The 20,947-nt window shown below is 37.5% G+C and overlaps 1 protein-coding gene across 1 annotated transcript in view; it reads right to left on the bottom strand.

Annotated features, from left to right (window-relative positions):
- The window catches only part of LOC122802225 (coagulation factor VII-like), a 794,227-nt gene that overhangs the window by 74,226 nt on the left and 699,054 nt on the right, over positions 1 to 20,947 (bottom strand). The window contains exon 10 of the mRNA XM_044071885.1: positions 6,108 to 6,239. Coding sequence (XP_043927820.1) covers positions 6,108 to 6,239 — 132 coding nt within the window. The remainder of the gene's footprint in view (positions 1 to 6,107; positions 6,240 to 20,947) is intronic.

The raw sequence follows: 20,947 nt of genomic DNA, 5'->3' as shown, positions 1-20,947 counted from the left end.
AAAGATATCTTGGAATAAAAGGACAAAGAACAATAATCCAAAACAAAGAGGAAATATGGTACTACAGAAAAGCAGTGACATTTTACTCAGGGCAATGGAATGAAGTTTGAGAGAGTTCCACAACTGTAAAGAGTTGGCCATTTATGTGGGTCCTGTGCATGTAAGTATTCTATCACTTGTGCTAACACCAAACAGACAGACTCCACAAAATGGAGAGACAAGAAACAGCTCAGTGCTGAAATGTGGATAAAATAATGTAGAGCAACTACATATGTTCAGGCTATGTGAAACAGCACAAGGGAGACAGAAGTAATGCAGCTATTTATGCAAAGCAATCTTTGGAGTCCATGCAATGTGGGCATGGGAATTTATTGGACCTGGTAACTGACACCCTCACAGGCACATAAATTATAAAAAATTTGCCAAAGCTAGCTACAGCCTACTAAGTAATGGTATAAAAAGCTTCATATCAACCACAATCACAGACATAATGATCACTGTGTAGAAGTCTATGCAAATGCCTGTACAAACACTTAAAAGACCGAATAAACTCTGCTGTACCTGACCAGATCAAAACCAGGTCTTCCTGTAAAAACAAGCCACTGTGGTGGACTTCAAGTATAAACAGATTATATAATAAGAGGAAAGAGCTGTTGTCCAAAAGCAGGAGGGATATCACTCTGCAGAGGAAGAGTTCCCTCCTAAGCCCAAACAAATAAATCAGACCTCTCTTAAAGTCTTCTAAAGCAAATTATGAAACTAAAATTGTATCCCTAGCCAAGGATAATCATAAGGCATTATTTAACTATGTCCAAAATCTAAATGGGAATGCCCAGCTATGTGCCGAACTGGTTGTAGATGGGATCACTCATACTACACTGGAAGATATCATCAACCTGCTAGCTGACAGATTTAGCCCAAACTTCACCCCCCTATCCCCACCTACCATATCCCAAAGCAAACCTGACACCAGTCCTCTGCCTAGTATCTCTAGAGAACAGGTCATGTCTGCACTCACCAAGGCCAACAACATGGCCTCAGTAGGACCAGATAATATTTCAGGTTGTTTACTAAACAATCTAAAACAAGACCTAGCAGACCCACTTGGCATTCTCTTTAATCATAGCTTGAGAATTGTCTATGTAGAATGGAGAACAGCAACAGTAATTCCCCTGCACAAAGGAGGGCCATGAACTGACCTTGGGAATTACTGACCTTGGGAACTACAGACTTAAAAGTCTAACCAGCCTCATCTGCAAAGCAATGGACAGATTTATCATGGATCTTATCAGCAAGGACATAGGCGACCTCTAAATGCTGGACCCAACCCAGTTTGGCTTCATTAAGAGTACATCATGCGTATTAAACCTGGAAGACTTCTTTGAGAATTTCACCAAAGTCATGGATGAAGGTAAGACAGTGCACACAGCCTATCTCAACCTTGCCAAAGCTTTCAACACAATCCCCCTCTCTGACATCATTCACAAACTGTCCCAGCTGGGGAATAACCCTTATGTTACTAGATAGGTCACTAGTTGGCTCACCAACTGAGCATGCTGTGTCATAATTGGTGAATCCACCTCCACCAGTAGACACATCACCAGTGGAGTACCACAGGGGTCTTGCTGGGCACCTTACTGTATGACATCTATTTCTCAGAATTCCAGGGCAAAGTAGATGGCCTCTAGCTCACCAACTTCACTGTTGATTACAAACTGGGAGCAGCATTGAGTCCCCCAACAATATCAACATATTACAAGAAGAGCTAACACAAATGGATGATTAATGCCAAAGCTATGGTCTAAAACTAAATGCAAAAAAAAATGCATTATTATTCTCTTTGGTGAAACGGAATCCCCTACAGTTTACAATGTTGACATCACCCCCCCACAAGTTCCAACCCAATAGTGCAAGAATTGGGAACACAGCTTGATAGCAATCTGAACTTCAACCACTAAGTTTCCACAGTGGTAAGGAAAAACATCTACATAGTGCACCTCATAAATGAAGGCACAGCATTCAGGCCAAGGGAGGCTATAACTCCTTTGTACTCAACCCTCATCAGAGCACTAATAAAGTACAATGCACCCTATTGCATGTACCTCACCAGACACCTGCAGCAGCTGGAGGGACCTCATAGGTTTCTCACTATGAAAGTACATAGGCTCCAAACCATGATCTACATGGACAGGCCTGTCACTTTACTTTGTATCTTATAGGCTGTTGAGAGGTGACTTGTGCCTGACTTATACGAAAATCTCTGACGCTGTCCTAATCGAAATGCTGCACATCTGCAAGTCAAATGGCAAAAGATTCACCCAATCTAGGGATCACAACCTACCCTGTGATATTAACAGAATATGCAGGAAAGACAGATATGTCCCCCAGAGACTCCTGCTTCTCTGAAATAGACTTCCTATTCCCATAAAACAGAGCTCTTCACTGACCCTATTCAAACACAACCTAGATAACTGGATGGGAGACCACAAATTTTCCCCACTGGTGGCATCCATGTCCCCCATGGACAGGGGTAGACAGTGTTGATCACAGACCCACTCTGTTCATAAATCCATTCTGCAAACTACCCACAAAGAACAAACGGGAATACTTGGGATTATCATGACTAGGCTGCTAGCCTAGTAACCTTCTATAAACCTATGAACCTATGGTATAGAGGGAAAGGAAAAAATGTAATTGCAGGGGAATCTCAAATTAGATTAGTATTGGCCTTTGCCTTTCCATTTTTTCCAAAGAGTGGATGACAAGAAGTAACATAAAGCTAACAAGCATGAAAAATGTTTTTTACGAAACTATTAATTATACTGAATTGTGTCAAAATATGCCCTAAGCAGACAGCCTGTAAAGCAAATGGAGTAAAATTGTAAGCATTTTTCATAATATGTGCTTTGAAAAATACTATTGCAAACTTACGGAGGTTGTACTCTGTCAGTCTTAAGTGTTGTTTGTAGAGGAATGCATTATTCCAGGGATGATTATGCCAGTGTGCACAAAATGTAAAATGCTTTGCTGTCAATACAAACTGGTGGACAAGAACATTTATATCTTACAAGATATATTATATATAAGTTGTTGTGTCTTTTGGCCTTTTCCCGGTTAGGGGTCGCCACAACGGAACTCCGGTCCGCTAATGATTGGCAGTAGATTTTTACGTGCCGAGTTGCTGGCCCTGACGCACATCCTTCAACAAAGGTACACCCATTCACACGTCTTCACACAGAAGACGCTCTAGCTGAGAATCGAACAGGACAACATCTTACTGTGAGGCGACAACGCTACCACAGCACCACCACCGCAGTCAACGATATATTATATATAAGTAAATACAAAAAAAAAAAAAAACAATCAAAAATATATGCACAAACTTGATGTTCCAAAAAAGAAAAAACTGGCACATGAAAGAGACAAATATGAAAAGACAGTAATGTAAATAATAACACATATAAAAGGTATGTGTGCACGTGAAGGTGTACATGTGATTGGGTACTGTATATTTTATGAAATAAATTAGTCCATGGGCTGATGACTCATATTCAGACAATCTTCTTTACAAGCTAAGAATATGACATAAAAGAAATTGTGAGTTTGGTATGCATTAAGTATAAAACATGAAAAGAAGCATGATTGAATACACAGACTGATAACAACAGGGCAGATATTGTAAAATGCCTGCACATTGACCTTTCTATGAGAAAGTTTCAAAGTTACTTTTGAAACAGCCTGTAATCGCATAGGCTTCTTAGATACATTTAAAGGTAATTATGTGTTTTTTGACCAATAATAAGACACAGTTAGTTAAGGGTCTATATTATAAAGTTGAACAACCAAAATGTCAACTTACCTTTGATCAACACCTAAATGTCAAAGCTGCACTTCATTGAAACTCCAAATCATCGATTTCTTTCCAACAGAAAGAAATCTCTAGGCCAACAACGGACACCACATTAAAATAATCACTATTAAGTGGGGGGCATTGCTCCCACACCCCCCTAACTAAATATACTAACTCCGAGATTGCACTACAGTCGGAAAAGGGCAGTTGTAACAGAAAGGCCAACCGATTTCTTTCCCTTGGAAAGAAATCGATGATTTGGCCATTCGATGAAGGCAGCTTCGATGTTTATGTGTCGATGAAAGGTAAGTCGACATTTTGGTTGGTCAACTTTATAATATAAACCCGTTAGTTAAATGAGTGCCTTAAGACAGTGGTGTTTTTGTTGATTTGTAATATAGTGCTGGTGAGACGATGAAGGATTCTTGTCTAACAATCATACATATAGATGTGCACAGAAGTGGGTTTGCATGTTCTTTCACCAAAAATCATCATCTTTTTTTACAAGACTGTACAATGGCATTCATAGTATGAGATCAACCATGCAGGTGATATTTCTACACATTTTGTTAGAGATTTCTGAAGGGATGAGATGTCCTTTAGGGAGTGCTAGGCAGTTATGGTCAGACATATACAATATGAGGAAGCTGAATCACTTTAGTAACAGTGGCTTTTTCTTGTGGCATGAAAATCTCACAGTTTTCATGGTTGGATGAGGAGTGAATTTATATTGTAATTAGTTGTATGTGTGGATTGTCAAATGGTCTAGCCAAAAACCAAACTATCAAAAAAGAAATGTCTGGCACTAATCTATCAAAAGTCCTCAATATAAAAATTGGAATATGGTTTCAAACATTATGCCTGATGGGGTTGTAATGGCCTTATGCAGAACACCTTAAAACTTTTTCCCTCTACTCAGTCTCCTATATATTGCTGAGGGGTGATCTAAGCCTGCCTTACAAGGCATCCACAAACCCCAGAGTTATGAATCTCCTAGACATTCATAAGTCAAACATTACCATAAATACAAAGTCTAAGGACCTGAATTTTGTCTGCGACTTAAACAGGACATGGTGGAGTGACAGATATGTGTCCTAGAGACTGCCCCTCCTATGGAACAGGCTTCCCATACATGTGAAGCTGAGTTCATCTATTAACCAGTTTAAGAGCAACCTAAACCAGTGGATGGGGAATATAGCAATAACCCACGCCTGGGTGTGGGTAATGTGGGATTTACCCACGGTAACAAAAACAACCGTGGGTAAATCCCGCATTACCCACACCCAGAAGTGGGTTATTGCTATTATACTATGACATTATTTAAGAAAAGAAATAATTACTTTTCTTAAATAATGGCATTGTATAATGCCTCTTTGCTGCCCTTCTGCAGCTGTCTGGCATCTGCCGCAGTTCTGATGTACTGCGCATGCCTACGCAGTACATCAGAGCTGTGGCCAAAAGCAATGGAGAAAGCAAGATCTCCATTGCTTTTTACTGTTTCGCTATGTTAAATGGGTTTAACATAGCGAGACAGCTTTAAAATAAGCAACGGAGATGTCCATTGCTTATTTTAAAGCTGTCTCACTATGTTAAACCCATTTAACATAACGAAACAGTAAAAAGCAATGGAGATCTCCGTTGCTTATTTTAAAACTGTCTCGCTATGTTAAACCCATTTAACATAGCGAGACAGGTTTAAAAAAAGCGCAACAGAGAAAGCAAGATCTCCGTTGCTTTTTACACACTGTGTCGCTATGTTAAAGGAGTTTAACATAGCGAGACAGCTTTAAAAAAAGCAACAGAGATCTCCGTTGCTTTTTTAAACCTGTGTCGCTATGTTAAACTCTTTTAACATAGCGAGACAGTGTTTTAAAAGAGACTTATACTAATGGAAAAAGTCCGGGCGACCGGACCTTTTTCCATTAGTATAAGTCGATTTACAACGTGCACGCTGGCCAATCAGCGTGCACGTTTTGGAATATTAATGGGGGGTCATGGTATAATAGGAAATTTACTCCAGACCTAGCAGCCATGTCTCTTAGGACATTGGTAGCTTATAAACGCTTGTCCCCCAATGTCCTGTTTAGATATAGGGCATCACTATTTTTTCAAGAAAATCCCTTGGGTTGTTAGCCTAGTAATAATCTATTAATTTATGAAGCTACAACATATTTTCAAATGTTATTATGTACACTGTTAATATTTTATCTGCAGTTTCAAAAACAATGCAATAATAATAAAATTATCAGACTCTTACCAATAGGTATGCAGGATTTTTTATCCGCTCCAAGTTCATACCCTGCTACACAAGAACACTCTACTGAATTTGATTTCATTTTACAGTAATGATCACATCCACCATTCTCAAAGGAGCATTGTGCCTTTGGATCTGTAAGAGAGCATATGTATATAAAAAACATTTTTTTTGTTGAAAAATTGATAGAATAAAATCCTTACTGTAGTGCAGATCTTCCAATATCAACAATATGTGTTGTTTAGACAGTTGATCTACCAAACAAATAACATGTTCCGTATGGATATATGTGGAAATTGGCTAGAAATGCACATTTATGTGATTTGTTTTAAGTGTATCTTATTAAAATACATTGTTTCTCATGCTCCTACACTACTGTCTTGGTAACTATATCTATTTAATGTTACTATTGGTAAGTAGTGGCATGAAAATGAAACATTCTAATGATATACATGCACAAAGTAATACATCAACAGTATTCCTCTGGAACATAAAACTGCATTTGCACTGGCCATGGGTCTTATTGACAATGCATAAATGAAGAGAAAAAGAAAAAAAAATGTTTCATATGTCTGGGACAACTTACACATCTTATCATAGGTCAGATGCTAATGACAGATTACAAAACAAGCAAAACAGCCAAGTTATTTGAAGGACTGGACCTGAAGTATGCACTGCTAATACTAGACAATGAAGCTAAAGAAGATACAGCAATATTTGATATATGTTAAGCTATTGTGTGGCTACTGACAACTAATAAACAACTAAGTGTGGAAGAACAATCTGATATGAAAAACAGTACTGTAAAGAAATGACCAAACTTATATTATCAAGATATACATATGACCTGGCTATTAACTGAAGATAGACAGGTGATTCAGACTGTTTACGAAGGAAGAGGACCTACAATTTTCCAAAAAGAAAAATGACAGACAAAGCCACGTACCATAGGTGATTTCAGAATAAAGTGAGCAAAGTGTTTTGCATTTTGTAAAGTATGACATGCCAAAACTCTGATCATAGAGGGGTGGATTATTGAAATCAGTAAACAGCACTTAGAGACAGAGTAAGTGATGCTGTAGTACACAGTGGAGAACTCCCCCAATGACCATCTTAAGTAAGTGCATAAAGTCCTTATCTTGAACACCTGATAGGATCCTTACATGTACCAAATGTAACAGGTATAAGTTTATTTTGGTTAATATTTAGTTTAGTGTGGCTGCAGTGAATATAGAATGGCATTGCTGACAGAAATGAATCCCTGCAGAGCAATGTTTATATGCCTCATGACGGTATTGTGAAAAAAATGCATACGTACTATTCTTATTAAAATGCATACATACTATTCTTATTAAAATGCATACGTACTATTCTTATTAAAATGCATACGTACTATTTTTATTAAAATATGATAAATAACAGAAATTCAAGTACAGCTGTTCTGCAAAAAGTATGCCAACCTCAGCTGAATGAGATGCACAGCAGAAATAGTTAGATATGCATGGTGTTACTTAACTACTTCGACTCATGCTACTATTATTCTATTACTGAAATTGGAAATTAAAAGGGAAGGAATGTAATGAATGTCTAGTTAATGTGTACATGCATACTACGTGGTGCACCAGCTTTGCAACAAACAGCATGACTAAAAGAGGCATTGGATATCTGTGATCTATGGTTGGGCTACTTCAAAACATAATAATGCCTCAGGCTGCTTCAAAACATAATAATGCCTCATGCAAGTGCATGCTGTACAGGTATATCACTTTCCTGTCAGATTACCAGCCAATATTATTGTGTTGCTCTGTTTGTCGACAAATTAAAAGTACTAAATTGTCAAATTCAACATGGTTTATGAAAAGTCAATAAATAAATGTGTTATCTCTTAGTCAGTGTTAAAATAAATGGGCTTGGTGGTGGAATCCGAATATGTTGAAGGAGGTTCTCATTACAAGCCAAAATGAAGATGGCATGATATGTCACATTTCATCAGAAAAAAAACTAAAAAAGTGCTCTTTGAACTTTGTTGAGTTGGCTAATATTCTGTAAGCCATATAAAATGAGCTGTTGGACTTGAATGAATGATGTCATCATTATTTAAATAGATTATGAGCCTTCAATATAGGTTATAAAGGTACACATCCATTCAACCCTGGGTGTGTATCTGCCTGCATCCTTACTATCCATTTAACTTCACATTGCTCTATTATGTTATTTATATTTCCAAAACGCTGTCTAAATTCCTTCTTTTTTAAAACCCTAAACTTAAAACTATGTGCCTCCCCTGCTTCACATACATGTTTAGCAAGGGCATTTCTATAGTCTCTGTTTCTCATGGCTAAAAGATACTCTCTTATTCTTTCCTTTAACTTTCTTATTGTCTTTCCTATATAAATGAACTCCCCAGGGCAAAAATGAACATACAGCAGAGGGAGAAAATGCTCACTTCAACAAGCAGAAGGGGAACTCAGTTAGACTTCAAAGAAGATGTGGCAAGTACATCAGGACATTTAGTGTGTAATATCTCCTTAAGAACTACCTTTAAAACCTATATTGAAGGCTCGTAATCTATTTAAATAATGATGACATCATCTGTTGAGTAATCAGTGTTTTAATACATATAAAGTGTGTTTTTAAGCTGTTGTGTGATGGTCTGAAGTAGTGGTCTGGCATGACAGCGATAACCTTTTACTGAATTAAACCTTTTATCTGGAGCTGTCATGGTTGGTTTGTGGACTTTATTTTTTGGACTTTTTCCATTTGTTGTTTCCACAACCTTTATCGCACTGGAGTACCTGTTATTTTTGCTTTTGCTTCTGAGTATGTACAAGATATAGAATAAACAGAAAAGCAAGTCAGGAAGGTGGAGTAGTGTGCCATATATGTTCAAAGTCCTGTACAATGGTCATATTTACTTGTTGACTGGCAAAGGATATCTGAGATAGAGATTAGGGTGCGCCACCTTAAGTATAAAGAGAAGGTGAACAGTGGAAAGAAAACAAGAAGATTATGCCGGAAGCATTAGTCAGGGATATTTCAGAAGTGAGAGTAAAAGATGCATTCTGAGTAACTATAAAGATATTAGGAAAGGGGATGTGAAGTTAGTTTTAGAAAGTCCGCAGTTGTAAACAACATCCACTCTAGGAAAGTTCAGTGTTGATGTCAAAATAATATCAGTGCTTTCTTGTTTATTGATATGCTGTCTATTAGTAGCATGATGGATACTATAAAAACACTGAGCTCTGGTGACCAGTGACTGAAGAAGTAACACCGTAGTAGCAAGAAATGTGCTGTTGTGCTTCAAATCTTGGCTGTTTAATGAACAGAAGGTAAAGTGTTACGTTGTATGTTTTTATAAATACTGTCAGCATTTTGGATTATGTAACAGCACCAATGAAGATATTTTACACATTGCAAAGCGGACCAAACCAAACACCCATCTGTAATGATGAACGGCCCCACTATAAAGCCTGAGGAAAGCTGAATTTAATAACGTTGTCAGTACAAATACATTTTAGCCAAAGCAAAAGACTTCATCAGACATTACACACAGTAATCCGTAATCTCCTTAAATACCATCTCCTAAACTCACAGCCAATCACATCTTTAATATAATTAAAGTTAAAAACCTTATAATAAGCATGTTAAAAATTTTTACAAAAAAACGTATAAACATATAAATGCTAAAAACTTTCTTAAAACACATACTCATAATAAATACATATAATTCATACATATATATATAATTATAAACTGTGTTTATTGAATTTAGACATGCTGATGTAAAGTGTGGCTATATCTTGTTTAATGAACGAGTGAAACAATTACTCTCTCTAGTGATCAAAATAAAAATTACTCCAGATTCTGCTATAATATTATTATAATTTAGCAGCTCAGAGTTTCAAGAGAGGGGCCAGGGGAAATAAAGTAATTTAATCCAAAGAAACTTCTTATTAGCATCCAGTTTGAGTTGCCAAAACAATTCTCGATATTTAATTGTGGTCTCCCATGGCCCCCCACATGGATCCACTTCCACTTTTTCTATTACGAAAAAAACAAATTTAGCAGAAGGACAAGTAATACTATGTCTAAACAAGGCATTGTTTTCGTCTTTGTTTTTGACATCATTCATATGCTCATATACATCTTTTGAACTTTCTAGTGTTTTTTCCAACATAAAAAGCCTCACAAGAATCACACACAGTGATATATACCACCCCTACACTTTCACAATTGCAAAACGTGCTTGATTCTATTTCTATGTCCCTTCTTGTTAGAAATATTGATGTCCCTTGAAGGATATAAGAACAGTGGGAGCATCTCCCACATTTGAAAGCTCCAGCTCTCTGAGACTGAGACCATAATAGGCAGCCCCAGAGAGGACACCAGTGCTGTAGAAAGTGTGCATAAATGGCTGACACGAGTGGAGGGACAGCTGACACAACTTATGGCTTTACTTAGCGCACAACAGACTGTTTGAGGTGATGGCGAGAATGTATTTAGACTATCTTCACAAGAAAATACTGTTTCCACTAATTCGTATAGGTCCAGGTGCCATTCTTCATTTCCTGGCAACCAGGAGGTGTGGCTTCAGGGAAATGACATCTTCATGCCAAATACTCAGCCCCAGGACTTGGCAATGGAAGAAATCTGACGTTTAGAAGGTTGTGATTAAGGGGAACGCTCACAGCATCCCAAAAGACTCAATACTTTTCTTTCCTAAAACAGAAAGAATAAACAAACAAGAATAGACAATTTCATTACTGGAACGCGTGGTAAAGCACATAATGAGAATGTGGACATTGATGGTGATAATGAAGGAGTCACAACACCAAATTTGGACTGTGGTAGGGGAAACAATGTTTACAACTGGTTGAATACGAACAAATCGTTTTCTAACTATGTTTTTCAAAGTCACAATTTTGATGTTCAGGATACTCACAGCTATAGTAGTAATGTAAACCACCTGTATGATTTAATGTTCAAGTACAAATCTCTGTGTTTAGATAATAGCTACTTGCAAGAGTGTGTGGGGAGAGTTATTGTACCCAAGGGACTCAGAATTTACAAGTACCCGAATAATGTAAAAGAAGGGAGTGAGTTCCATGAGGAAGTCTGTATAGCTTGTCTGACTATTGTAAAAAGTTTGAAGCAGCCGCTTCTTTACTCTATCCCAAGTCTGCAGCAGTCCTAAGACTGATTGCATATTTTAAGTACTTTATATAGGAAAAAAGTGGTTACTCATATCTAGAGTGAGATGTGTTCTCTTAATTTACTGGGCATGGTTTCATTTCCCAGACCTCTCCTTCCTTTTAAGTAAGATAATTTCATATTCCCATAGTGTTTGATAAATCCATATCACATCCCCTGTCTACCTTGCTTTTTAAATGAAAAAATTTGAGCTCTCCTAGCCTCCCTTACAATTCTTGTCTTCAGTCTGCTCCAAAATCTGAGTTGCTTTCCTCAACACCCTCTCCAAAATTGTCACTTTCCTTTCCCACTAAGGTCTCTAGAACTGTATAAATTATACCAGTTTTGGACTTATTAGTGCTTAATAAAGGGATTTTATATTATGACTTTCCTAATACGGCATTCCCCTGTGTTAGGTATTCACAGAATTTGATTTGTCTTTCATGTTACCCTCTTTTAATGTACATGGATGGTTTAGAGTTTCCATATTGATAAACCTAGATTCTTTTTTGTAATGAGTTTTTCAGGATGGCTTCACCTGTAATATATTCTGCCACTGGAACTGTATTTCATTGGAGCAGCATCATATAGACCCCTGAAGGTCTGAAGTAAAGCTCCCACCACTAAGACCATACTTCTAATCTAGAATCCTTCCACAGTTTTTATTTGTCAAACATCACACTCCCAAATATGGAACTGTGTGCAAAAAACATGGATCTAATGTTCAGCTCCTTGCATGACAATACAAATGAACACACTGAATAGGTCCAAACATATAGTAGGTCATTAAAAACAAAATAAACCATGGAAGCACTTTCATATTATTATAATTACAATGCTTCTTCACATCTGAAGAAGTCTTGTAATTATACTAGGATAAAAAGGCTTATCTAAACTTGTGGATTTGTGGATTAAATAAACACTGTACCATTCAGGGACTGCAGTACGTCCATGCTTTATTTTGTTTTTAGCTAATTTGTTTTTTACTTTATATAGCATATCTTTCCAGAACACCATTCTTTTACTTCCTGACCATCTATTCCCATGTGATAACTATCTTTTGCTTTCTGCTCCTTAAAGGGTCTATATTGGAATGCTGAAATCTCACATACGTGAATCCCGAAAGGCCAACACATAAACAGCGAAACTCAACAACACCGAATGTCTATAAGCGCGAAGTTCAAAATATCGAATTGCCATAGTTGGCCAACTGCACCACCTACTTCGTACTGCCTACCCAAACAAAATAAATTAATATATATGCACTTACCTTAACCCACACCCTAACCCTAAGGTCAGTAACTATTGCACATTTACATTAGTGAGGTACTGGATAAGGGAATCTCCTACTGATGTTTTACCTTACTAAACATGGTGTGGACAACTATGGCAATTTGATAATTTGAATTTCATGCTTATTGACGTTTGGTGTACTTGTGGTTTGCTCTTTATGTGACGGCCTTTAGGGATTCACGTTTGTGTACTTTCGGCAGTCTAATATAGACCCTCCTTAAATGCTTTTGCATTTGTTTGCAGAATTACAATCCACTCTGATTTCCTCTCTTTTTGTTAAGAAGGTTGTATGGAGGCATTAAGCCAAAAGCTGTATTTAAAGAGATAAAAAGAAAAGAAAAACACCAAAGGTCTAAAAGAAGCCAAATAGTAGGCCAGAACAAGACTGGCTGAATGACTAGGAGACTGATGACTGTTCAGAAGAAACTTTCTTTTTCTTGAAATTTAATTTTGTTGACTGGGCTAGAGTGCAGGCCACAAATGGACCTACTTCAGGCTCAGTCCAGGTATTTGAACAGAGAAAGAAACAAAAATTGCAAAACAAAACTAAGCAGAAAAAGCAGGAAACAATATACATAAGGAAACTCACATTTATATTATGTTGAAAACTATTCTGACTATGCAGACAACAGCTGAAAGAAATTATTCAATGCAGAGTACACACAAAAATGCTTCACAAGGTACTACATGGAAGGGCTAGATTAGTAAAAAAATAGAGCAAACAGCATTATATAATAGACTGTAAGAAAGTTAAGAGCAGATATCATAGATTATCTACTGATTAGTCAGGGTGAGAGAAGAAAGTTGATGAAGTGGAAGGATGAAGAAGAAGAGGATGGACAAAATAGGGATATTAAAGAAAAAAGTAGTACATTGGAATAGCTGGTAAAACAGAGTTCTACACGATCAGAGAAACTACACTGAGGATTTGATTAGAATACTAAGGACAACAGAAATGTCTTTTTGAGCTTATCTGGCAAGTAAAAATAAGACTTGAGTATAATGACTTTGTTACTGAAAATAACAAGAAAATTAGTGGCCCAAACTAAAATGTTACCATCTTTTTTAACTTTCGTATAAAAATACATAGATGTATAGAATCAAACTTAAAACAGACAGGAGTTGAAGTTGTAATAACAGCTAATAAAAGGTATGGTTGAAAAATATGGGGTGCATTATATTTTCCCCAAGTTCTTTTCTGGTTGGTCTTCAAATATAGGAATTTAAAACAGTTAAGAAGGTTTTGGTGAAACCTATAAAACTTAGCCACACAAATAATTGTATAAAAGCAAATATATCTTAGACTGGAAACTTGTCGCCATTAATCTAATCTATAAAGGCAGGGGTACTAAAGACTGAAAAAATACCTGCAGTCCAATTAGCCTGCGATCAAACACAAGAAAAGTCATTGACAGATTGATATTGGAGAGACTTCTAAGAGAAGTAAACTTCCAGCATGATGAACATACATCAACATGCTTATATGAAGAAGAAATATATAATAACTTGGAACCATTTTTTTTGTAATAGCAGTGTGATAAGAGTGTTGTGTGAAATAGAAACAAATGTATTTTTCCTGACTTTTCCTTAGCATTTGACAAAGTAAATCATTTAAAATTGGTTAAAGAGCTTTACAAAGTCACACTTTCTGCACTTCTACTAAATTGGATAATTTCTTAATACTGCATCAGAAACTAGTCAGGCAAGCACAAGTCCAGATTAGAGGAGTATAAGGATTATGGTAGTGAAGTGCTTGCAGAAAGCCCTAAAGCCTTAACTGTTCTGCATTTACTTGTCTGACATAAGTATGCTATGAAATATTTCACGTCAATATGCAGATAATTTTGGTATATATATATATATATATATATATATATATATTATATATATATATATATATATATATATATATATATATATATATATATATATATATATATATATATATATATATATTGTATAGGTTCATGGGTAGGTACTAGGCTATCATCCCAAGGGCCTAAGTAAGCCTCGCCAACAAGCTTCCCTGGCTTACGCCACCCAAAAAAGTTAATTTTCTGTGCCCCTGTCGAGCAGAGCCACAGAAGTGATCCCCGGGGTGTATTTCCTATTTCCCATCCACTCATCAAAATTTTTCTTGAAGAGTGCTAATGAGGAACTTTGCTTGACATAGATGGGTAGCTTGTTCCAGAGTATGAGAAGTCTCTGAGACAGGAATCCATCCCTCCAGCATGTCCTGTTTATTGTGGTGACAAGGTTTAGGTCCCTAGAGCATGTAGATCTGAAGGATTGGGTTTTCTTTAGGTGTAGCATGTCCAACAGCTCTGAGTTTGACATAGCTTTATATGTTAGGCAGAGATCACCTCGGAGTAGGCCATATGCTATGGAGTAAAGCTGGAGTTTTTTGAGACGGTCAGTGTAGGGCATCTGTTTCAGGTCAGTAATCCTCTTTGTGAGGTACTTCTGTGGCCTTTCCTGCTGCAGATGCCTTGTGAGGTACATTCCAAAAGGGGCATTGTACTCTATAATGGGTCTAATGAGTGTCGAGTAGAGGGGAACAAGGACCTCTTTTTTTCTGGATGAGAACCCTTTTGTGATGAGGTGTGCCATGTAGAAGGATTTCCTGACTACTGTGGCGATGTGATTATCAAAGGAGAGACTACTGTACACCTGGGTCCCAAGGTCTCTTATCACACATTTGGGATTATGTAGACTGTCACCTTTCAATTTGTGGTAGTTCATGGGTGACGTGAGGCTATCATTGAACATGGTGCTTAGGTGGGGTGCCAGTTCATTCTGAAGTTCATGTAAAATGCAGCCTGGGATGTTGTCCGGTCCCACGGATTTGTGTTTTTGGCTTTAGAGAGTGCAGCTTTTACCTGCGTAGTTGGAATTTCAGGGACTCTGCATTCTTCCTGTATATTTATGGGCCATTTAGGGGGTGAGTCTGCCAGGATTTTGGCAATATCAGTTGGTTCTGTAATTTTCATGCCGTTGTGCTGTAACTCAGAGCAAATCTGGCTGTTGCCACTGAGATTCTTGCCATAGCTATAGAATGCATTGTGGTTGTCCCTAGAATCAGTGGTGATTTTGTTTTCATAGCTAGCTTTGGAGGATCTTATAAGGGATCTCAGCTTCTTACTGAGGCTGACCAGGAGCCCCTCCACTCATGGGATTTTACTCTCTTTTGCAACAATTTCTTCTTTCTGTTGTATTATTTGTTTATGGCAGGGAACCACCAGATTGGCTTCCTTTTTTTGGAGGATAGTGTCTTGCTTCTGTTTGGGATAGGATGATCCATGCACTCCTGTAAGTGCTTATAGAGTGCATTTGTGTAGGATTCAGCAGTCGTAACTGTATTATCCATCTGCATGGGTGTCATGAAGTTCACCACTTCTGTCTTAAGAAGCATGAAGTTGGCTTTGGAGAATTTTGTACCACGGTTTCCTTAATGGGGGGTGGGATGGGATGTGGATATCTAGGGTGATTAGCTTATGGTCGGACCTGATCAACGAGGAGTCGACTTCAGGTGTGGAACACCGGTCACTCATGTTGGTAATGACTAGGTCTAGGATATTATTACCCCTGGTGGGGGTGTGGATAAGTTGATCCAGGGCATTGAAATTTATGAATTCCAGAAAGCATTGTGCAAAGGAGTTGGTAAATAAGTAGTTTTCCCAGTTAATAGTGGGGTAGTTGAAATTGCTCATTATTAGGGTGTTTGGTTGAACCCTAATATTTTTCAGTATATCAAGAAAATAGGAATGGGAATCCTGGGGCATGGTAGAGAATCTGTAGCAAGCAAAAATTTGGATTGCAGTTTGCCCAGAGTTAGTTGCACTCAGATAACCTCGGATGCATTAAGCTGAGCAACTAGTCTGGAGGTGTAAATATCCTTAATGAATATGGACACACCTCCACCTTTGGTGTTCCAGTATGAAATGAAGAGTACAAGTACAAACTAAAAATACGCAAATAACTTTGCCTGAGAACAAACCCGTGCACAGTCTTAACTGTTATAGACTTAGATATGACCTTCATCCCTAGACAACAGGATCCATTTTGTAACACTAATAGCAGTAATGCAGAGCAGCAGATGCCTAAGTAGAAATATTTGGACATAGTTAAGTTACGTGGCAAGAGACTGCAACAAAACACATTTATCATATCTGTATCAAAATGTTATGTTAACTTTGTTTGTAAGTTTAATTAGACCAAAATAGAATTCAGTGTCTTTTTGTAGTTTTCCTACAAAAATTGCAAATAAACAAAAGTAAAACTATTCAAAGGAAATAAATTAGAATTATTTCGGGCACAGGTCAACAAAATAATTAGGAGAGACTTAAGAATTTTGAACTACATAGCATTAGATATAGACATAAAGCAGTTTGATGCAAGTTTATAAGACTACAGGGAATTTACTTCTTTGGGAATGCTTAGGGTTAAAAAAGAGAAAATATCAATGAAGTGATACTGTTATGCTTATTTAAAAAAATAACAAAAAAAAGTTTTGATTCTCAAAGAGTTTTGTCCAGCTGTAACAATGTATCGAATCATATCAAGTGAAGCAACTGTATATCAGACTTAAAAACAGCAATTGATTTTTGGCTCATAATTTTGGTCTGTTCCTAATAAAATTTGTTGTTTTGCAAATCACTGGGATGATCTGAGGACTGAAGTCACTAAATGATGACATATATATATATATATATATATATATATATATATATATATATATATGAGTTTCAGACTTCAAATCCTTCAGAAAATGTATGCTAAAACAAACCATGTCAGTTTAGCAATTTTCTAAGTTTGTAAGAACAATATTTAAAATATGTCCCTATTTTTGGGCCTTGATCCCTCTGTTTTGTCAGGCTTTGTCCAGATTTCTTGCACTAAGATGTTGAGAGGTATTATAGCAATATATGCTTCATGGCATGGCATACTTCTCCGTTACAGCTTAAACCTGACGTATCATTTTATATTGTATTGAACAGAATGCATCCATGGTGTTAACCCTGTGTACCTCCATAATGACTCTGATGTTTAAGTGACTCAGGTTAGTTTAATAGAATCTTTTGTGATTAAATTATGCTGAACTTATTAAGTAGTTTATTCTGCTTGCACAGATTGTCAGACTTATTTGCCCAGATTTTTAGAAAGGCATCACTGTCAGTTGTTTCCAGTCTGGGGCAATCTCTTCTATAAGCCTCCTTTTGAAAAGTTCTATCAGAGGTTCTTCAGAATAACTAGCTACCCACTTTAGGATCTTTAGTGGAAGTGCATCACATTCCCTGTACCTTAGTGTTCATTTTTTGGGCTGTCAGAGCTTTTTTCTACCACTTGTTTTATCACCTCTTTATGTCTTTTCCCCTGTTACTGTGTACCAGCCCAAAGCACTACCTCCTTTCTCCTTCTTTGGTGAACACTGATGAAAATATGTAGATACATCTTTCTCAAGTTCTTTAGCTTCCTTATCTTTATGTCCCCCCAGACCAGCTCCCAAATCTAGCTCCACAGATTCCTTTTTCTTGTATACCTGAAGAAGGCATTCATTCATTTAATCATAATTGTCTTAATTCCTGCTTCTAAACTTCTCTTTCTCTGAAGTCACATGTTGCCCTTTTAGCTTCTATGTAGTCTTCTCAGTGATCTTCCTGCTTCATCCATCATCATTGTTTCGTCTTTCCTTTCTCCTTATAATGGACATTGCTACATTTTGCTTTCTTTATTCTGGCCACTTTTCTGTAACCCTCTTGTGTCCCTCTTATTGCTTCTTATAATTTATCTGGGAGACTGGGAAGAGAAGAAAGACATGGTCAGCTAATGAAATGCAGCAAAGTGATATCACTGAAAAACACAGTCAGTCTGAAGAACATTGCCCGTTTCCCCTCACTGTCATGTTTGTAGGTTCATAGGTGTGTACTGGGCTAATAACCACTGAGGCTTTAATTAGCCTAGCTACACATTCCTAACACATCTCATGAGTTATTGTACCTTAAAGATTATTCTAATGAAGTGTATGCTAGTCAGGGCATAATTTAATGATTGCCTCTGTCCATCAGAGATATAGGTGCCTGACGAGTGGTGAATTTTTAATTTCCCATCCTCTGGTCCAGATTGTACTTCAATAGATTTAAGGAAGAGCTCTGCTTCACATGGACAAGAAGCTTATTCCAGAGAATGAGGAATCTCTGTAATGCATACATGTCCCTCCGACATGTCCTATTAAACTCAAAAGCAAAGTTTAAATCCTTATATCTAGTAGTTCTGGTGCTGTTCATTTTGTGGATATGCAGATGGGCCATAAGAGCAGGATCCTGGGATGATGTTAATGTCAGACATAAATAATCTCTCAGCAGTCTGTAGGAACCAAATAAGATAGATAGAACTTTGCTGTGACCTGCATAGGACATTGTGTTTACACCCTGTATTCTTTTTGTGAGGAACTTCTGTGGACATTGCAGCTGCTGGGTGTGCTTGTTCAGGAACATACTGAAGGGGGGCATTAAACTCAATGATGGGTACAACAAGGGCTAAGTACAGTGGCACAATGACTTTCCTGGACCTATATGTCATATCCTTACTTATAAGTTGAGCAGCATTAAATGATTTTCTTACTACCTTAGATATATGTTGGTCGAAAGTCAGGTTACTCTCTACACAAGTCCCCAAATCCCTGACTACTGTGTCTATGTTTAGGGGTATTTTATTAATGAAACAGCTTCCAAAAAGGTACTATTATGCATTTTTTAGAATTGAGTTTTAAGCTATGGTTTTGGCACCAGTCATTTGTCTGTGTTAGACCATCCTGTAAGATGTTAGTATTTTGGGGGTTTCTATGATAGCTACTAGCTTACAATAATCTGCAAACTTCGTAAACCAGAGACCTTTGGCAATGACCTTAAATTCCAAAACATAGAACAGTGGACCCAGCACACAGCCCTGGAGGACTCCACTGGGTACTGGCCTCGTTGAGGATATGGTCCTCCCAGTCCTAACTTCCTGGGTCCTGTCTGTAAGCCAGCTCGCTATCCAGTGAGTTACATGTGAGTTTATAACCAATTCCATGACTTTGCTTACAATGCCTGAGTGTGGTATTGTATGAAATGCCTTAGCTGGGTCAAGTTAGGCAGTATGCACCATTTTGTCCTCATCCATTGCCTCGGTGACCTTTTCAATGAATTCCACCAAGTTCAGTAGGCATAACCTACATTTGACAAAACCAAACTGGGTTGGGTCCAGTTGCAGAAAGTCTCCTTTGTAATTGTTAATCATTTCCATGATAATTCTTTTCATGGCTTTACATATGAGACTAGTCAAGCTAATGGGTCTGCAGTTCCTGGAATCTGTTAATGATCTACCTTTGTGTGGAGTGATGATCTTTGCAGTTCTCCAGTCCCTTGGCATGAATTGTGTGTGTGGGTTATGGCTCAATAGTGACTCCAGTGGACCTAATATGTCATATATTAGTGCATCTAAGACCTGCTCCCTATTGAAAGTTGGAGGGGTTATATCAGATGGTATTTCCTGGGGGGCAGTTGGAGTAAGATGGGGGTAAAGTTGTCACTGAATTTGTCAGCCAGAAGATTTGCTATATCTCCTGGTTCCATGAATGTGGCTCTATTTATCAACAGTTCAGCCAACTTTTGTGTGCTACCTTTGACATTTTGGACATAGCTAAAGAAGGCTTTATGGTTGTCCTTTACCTGTGAAGCTATCTTTACCTTAATTGATTTTCTTAGTTGCCTATTCAATTTGCTGAGACAATTTTTATCTTTCTTGGTGTTACACTTCCTAATTTAGCTATGCCTTTTTTTTTTTGTTGTAAAACCTGTGTACTTTTGGATTCCACCAACGTGGTTTGGATTTGAGTTGGTTTTAGGATTACTTCTGTTAGGCACAGCAGCCTTTTTGCAATCATTGACAGAGCTGCTGTGAATAATTCTGTATAGGTTGCTATGTTACCTGAGTTTGGAAGGGCTTGACATTTTGCCAGGTTATCACTTATTAAAGGGTAGTTTGCTTTGGAGTGCTTTCTAACTGTTATAGGTTTTTTTGGGTTTACAAACTTGATTCTTATCTCAAAGTTAGACTACTTTATAGTCTGACCTTCTCAGAGAGGCACGACAGTGGTGGGAGCCAGCATTCCCCCATATTTGTGAACACCAGGTTCAAAATATTTTTACCTCTAGTAAATGTATGCACTAACTGTTCGAAGATATTTGTGTTTACAAAGTCTGGGAATCTCTGAGTCTGTAAGTTTGGGGTCATATAGGATTCCAGGTTTATAGAGGGATAATTAAAGTCTCCCATGAGTATAGTATTTGGTTGAATGGTGAGTGTCTGCAATAGGTCTA

This window comes from Protopterus annectens, chromosome 5.part0, assembly GCF_019279795.1.
Source record: "Protopterus annectens isolate FY-2018-M chromosome 5.part0, PAN1.0, whole genome shotgun sequence".
Classification (NCBI taxonomy): domain Eukaryota; kingdom Metazoa; phylum Chordata; order Ceratodontiformes; family Protopteridae; genus Protopterus; species Protopterus annectens.
The sequence above is the reverse complement of the archived record's forward strand: the minus strand, read 5'-3'. Positions and strand labels throughout refer to the sequence as shown.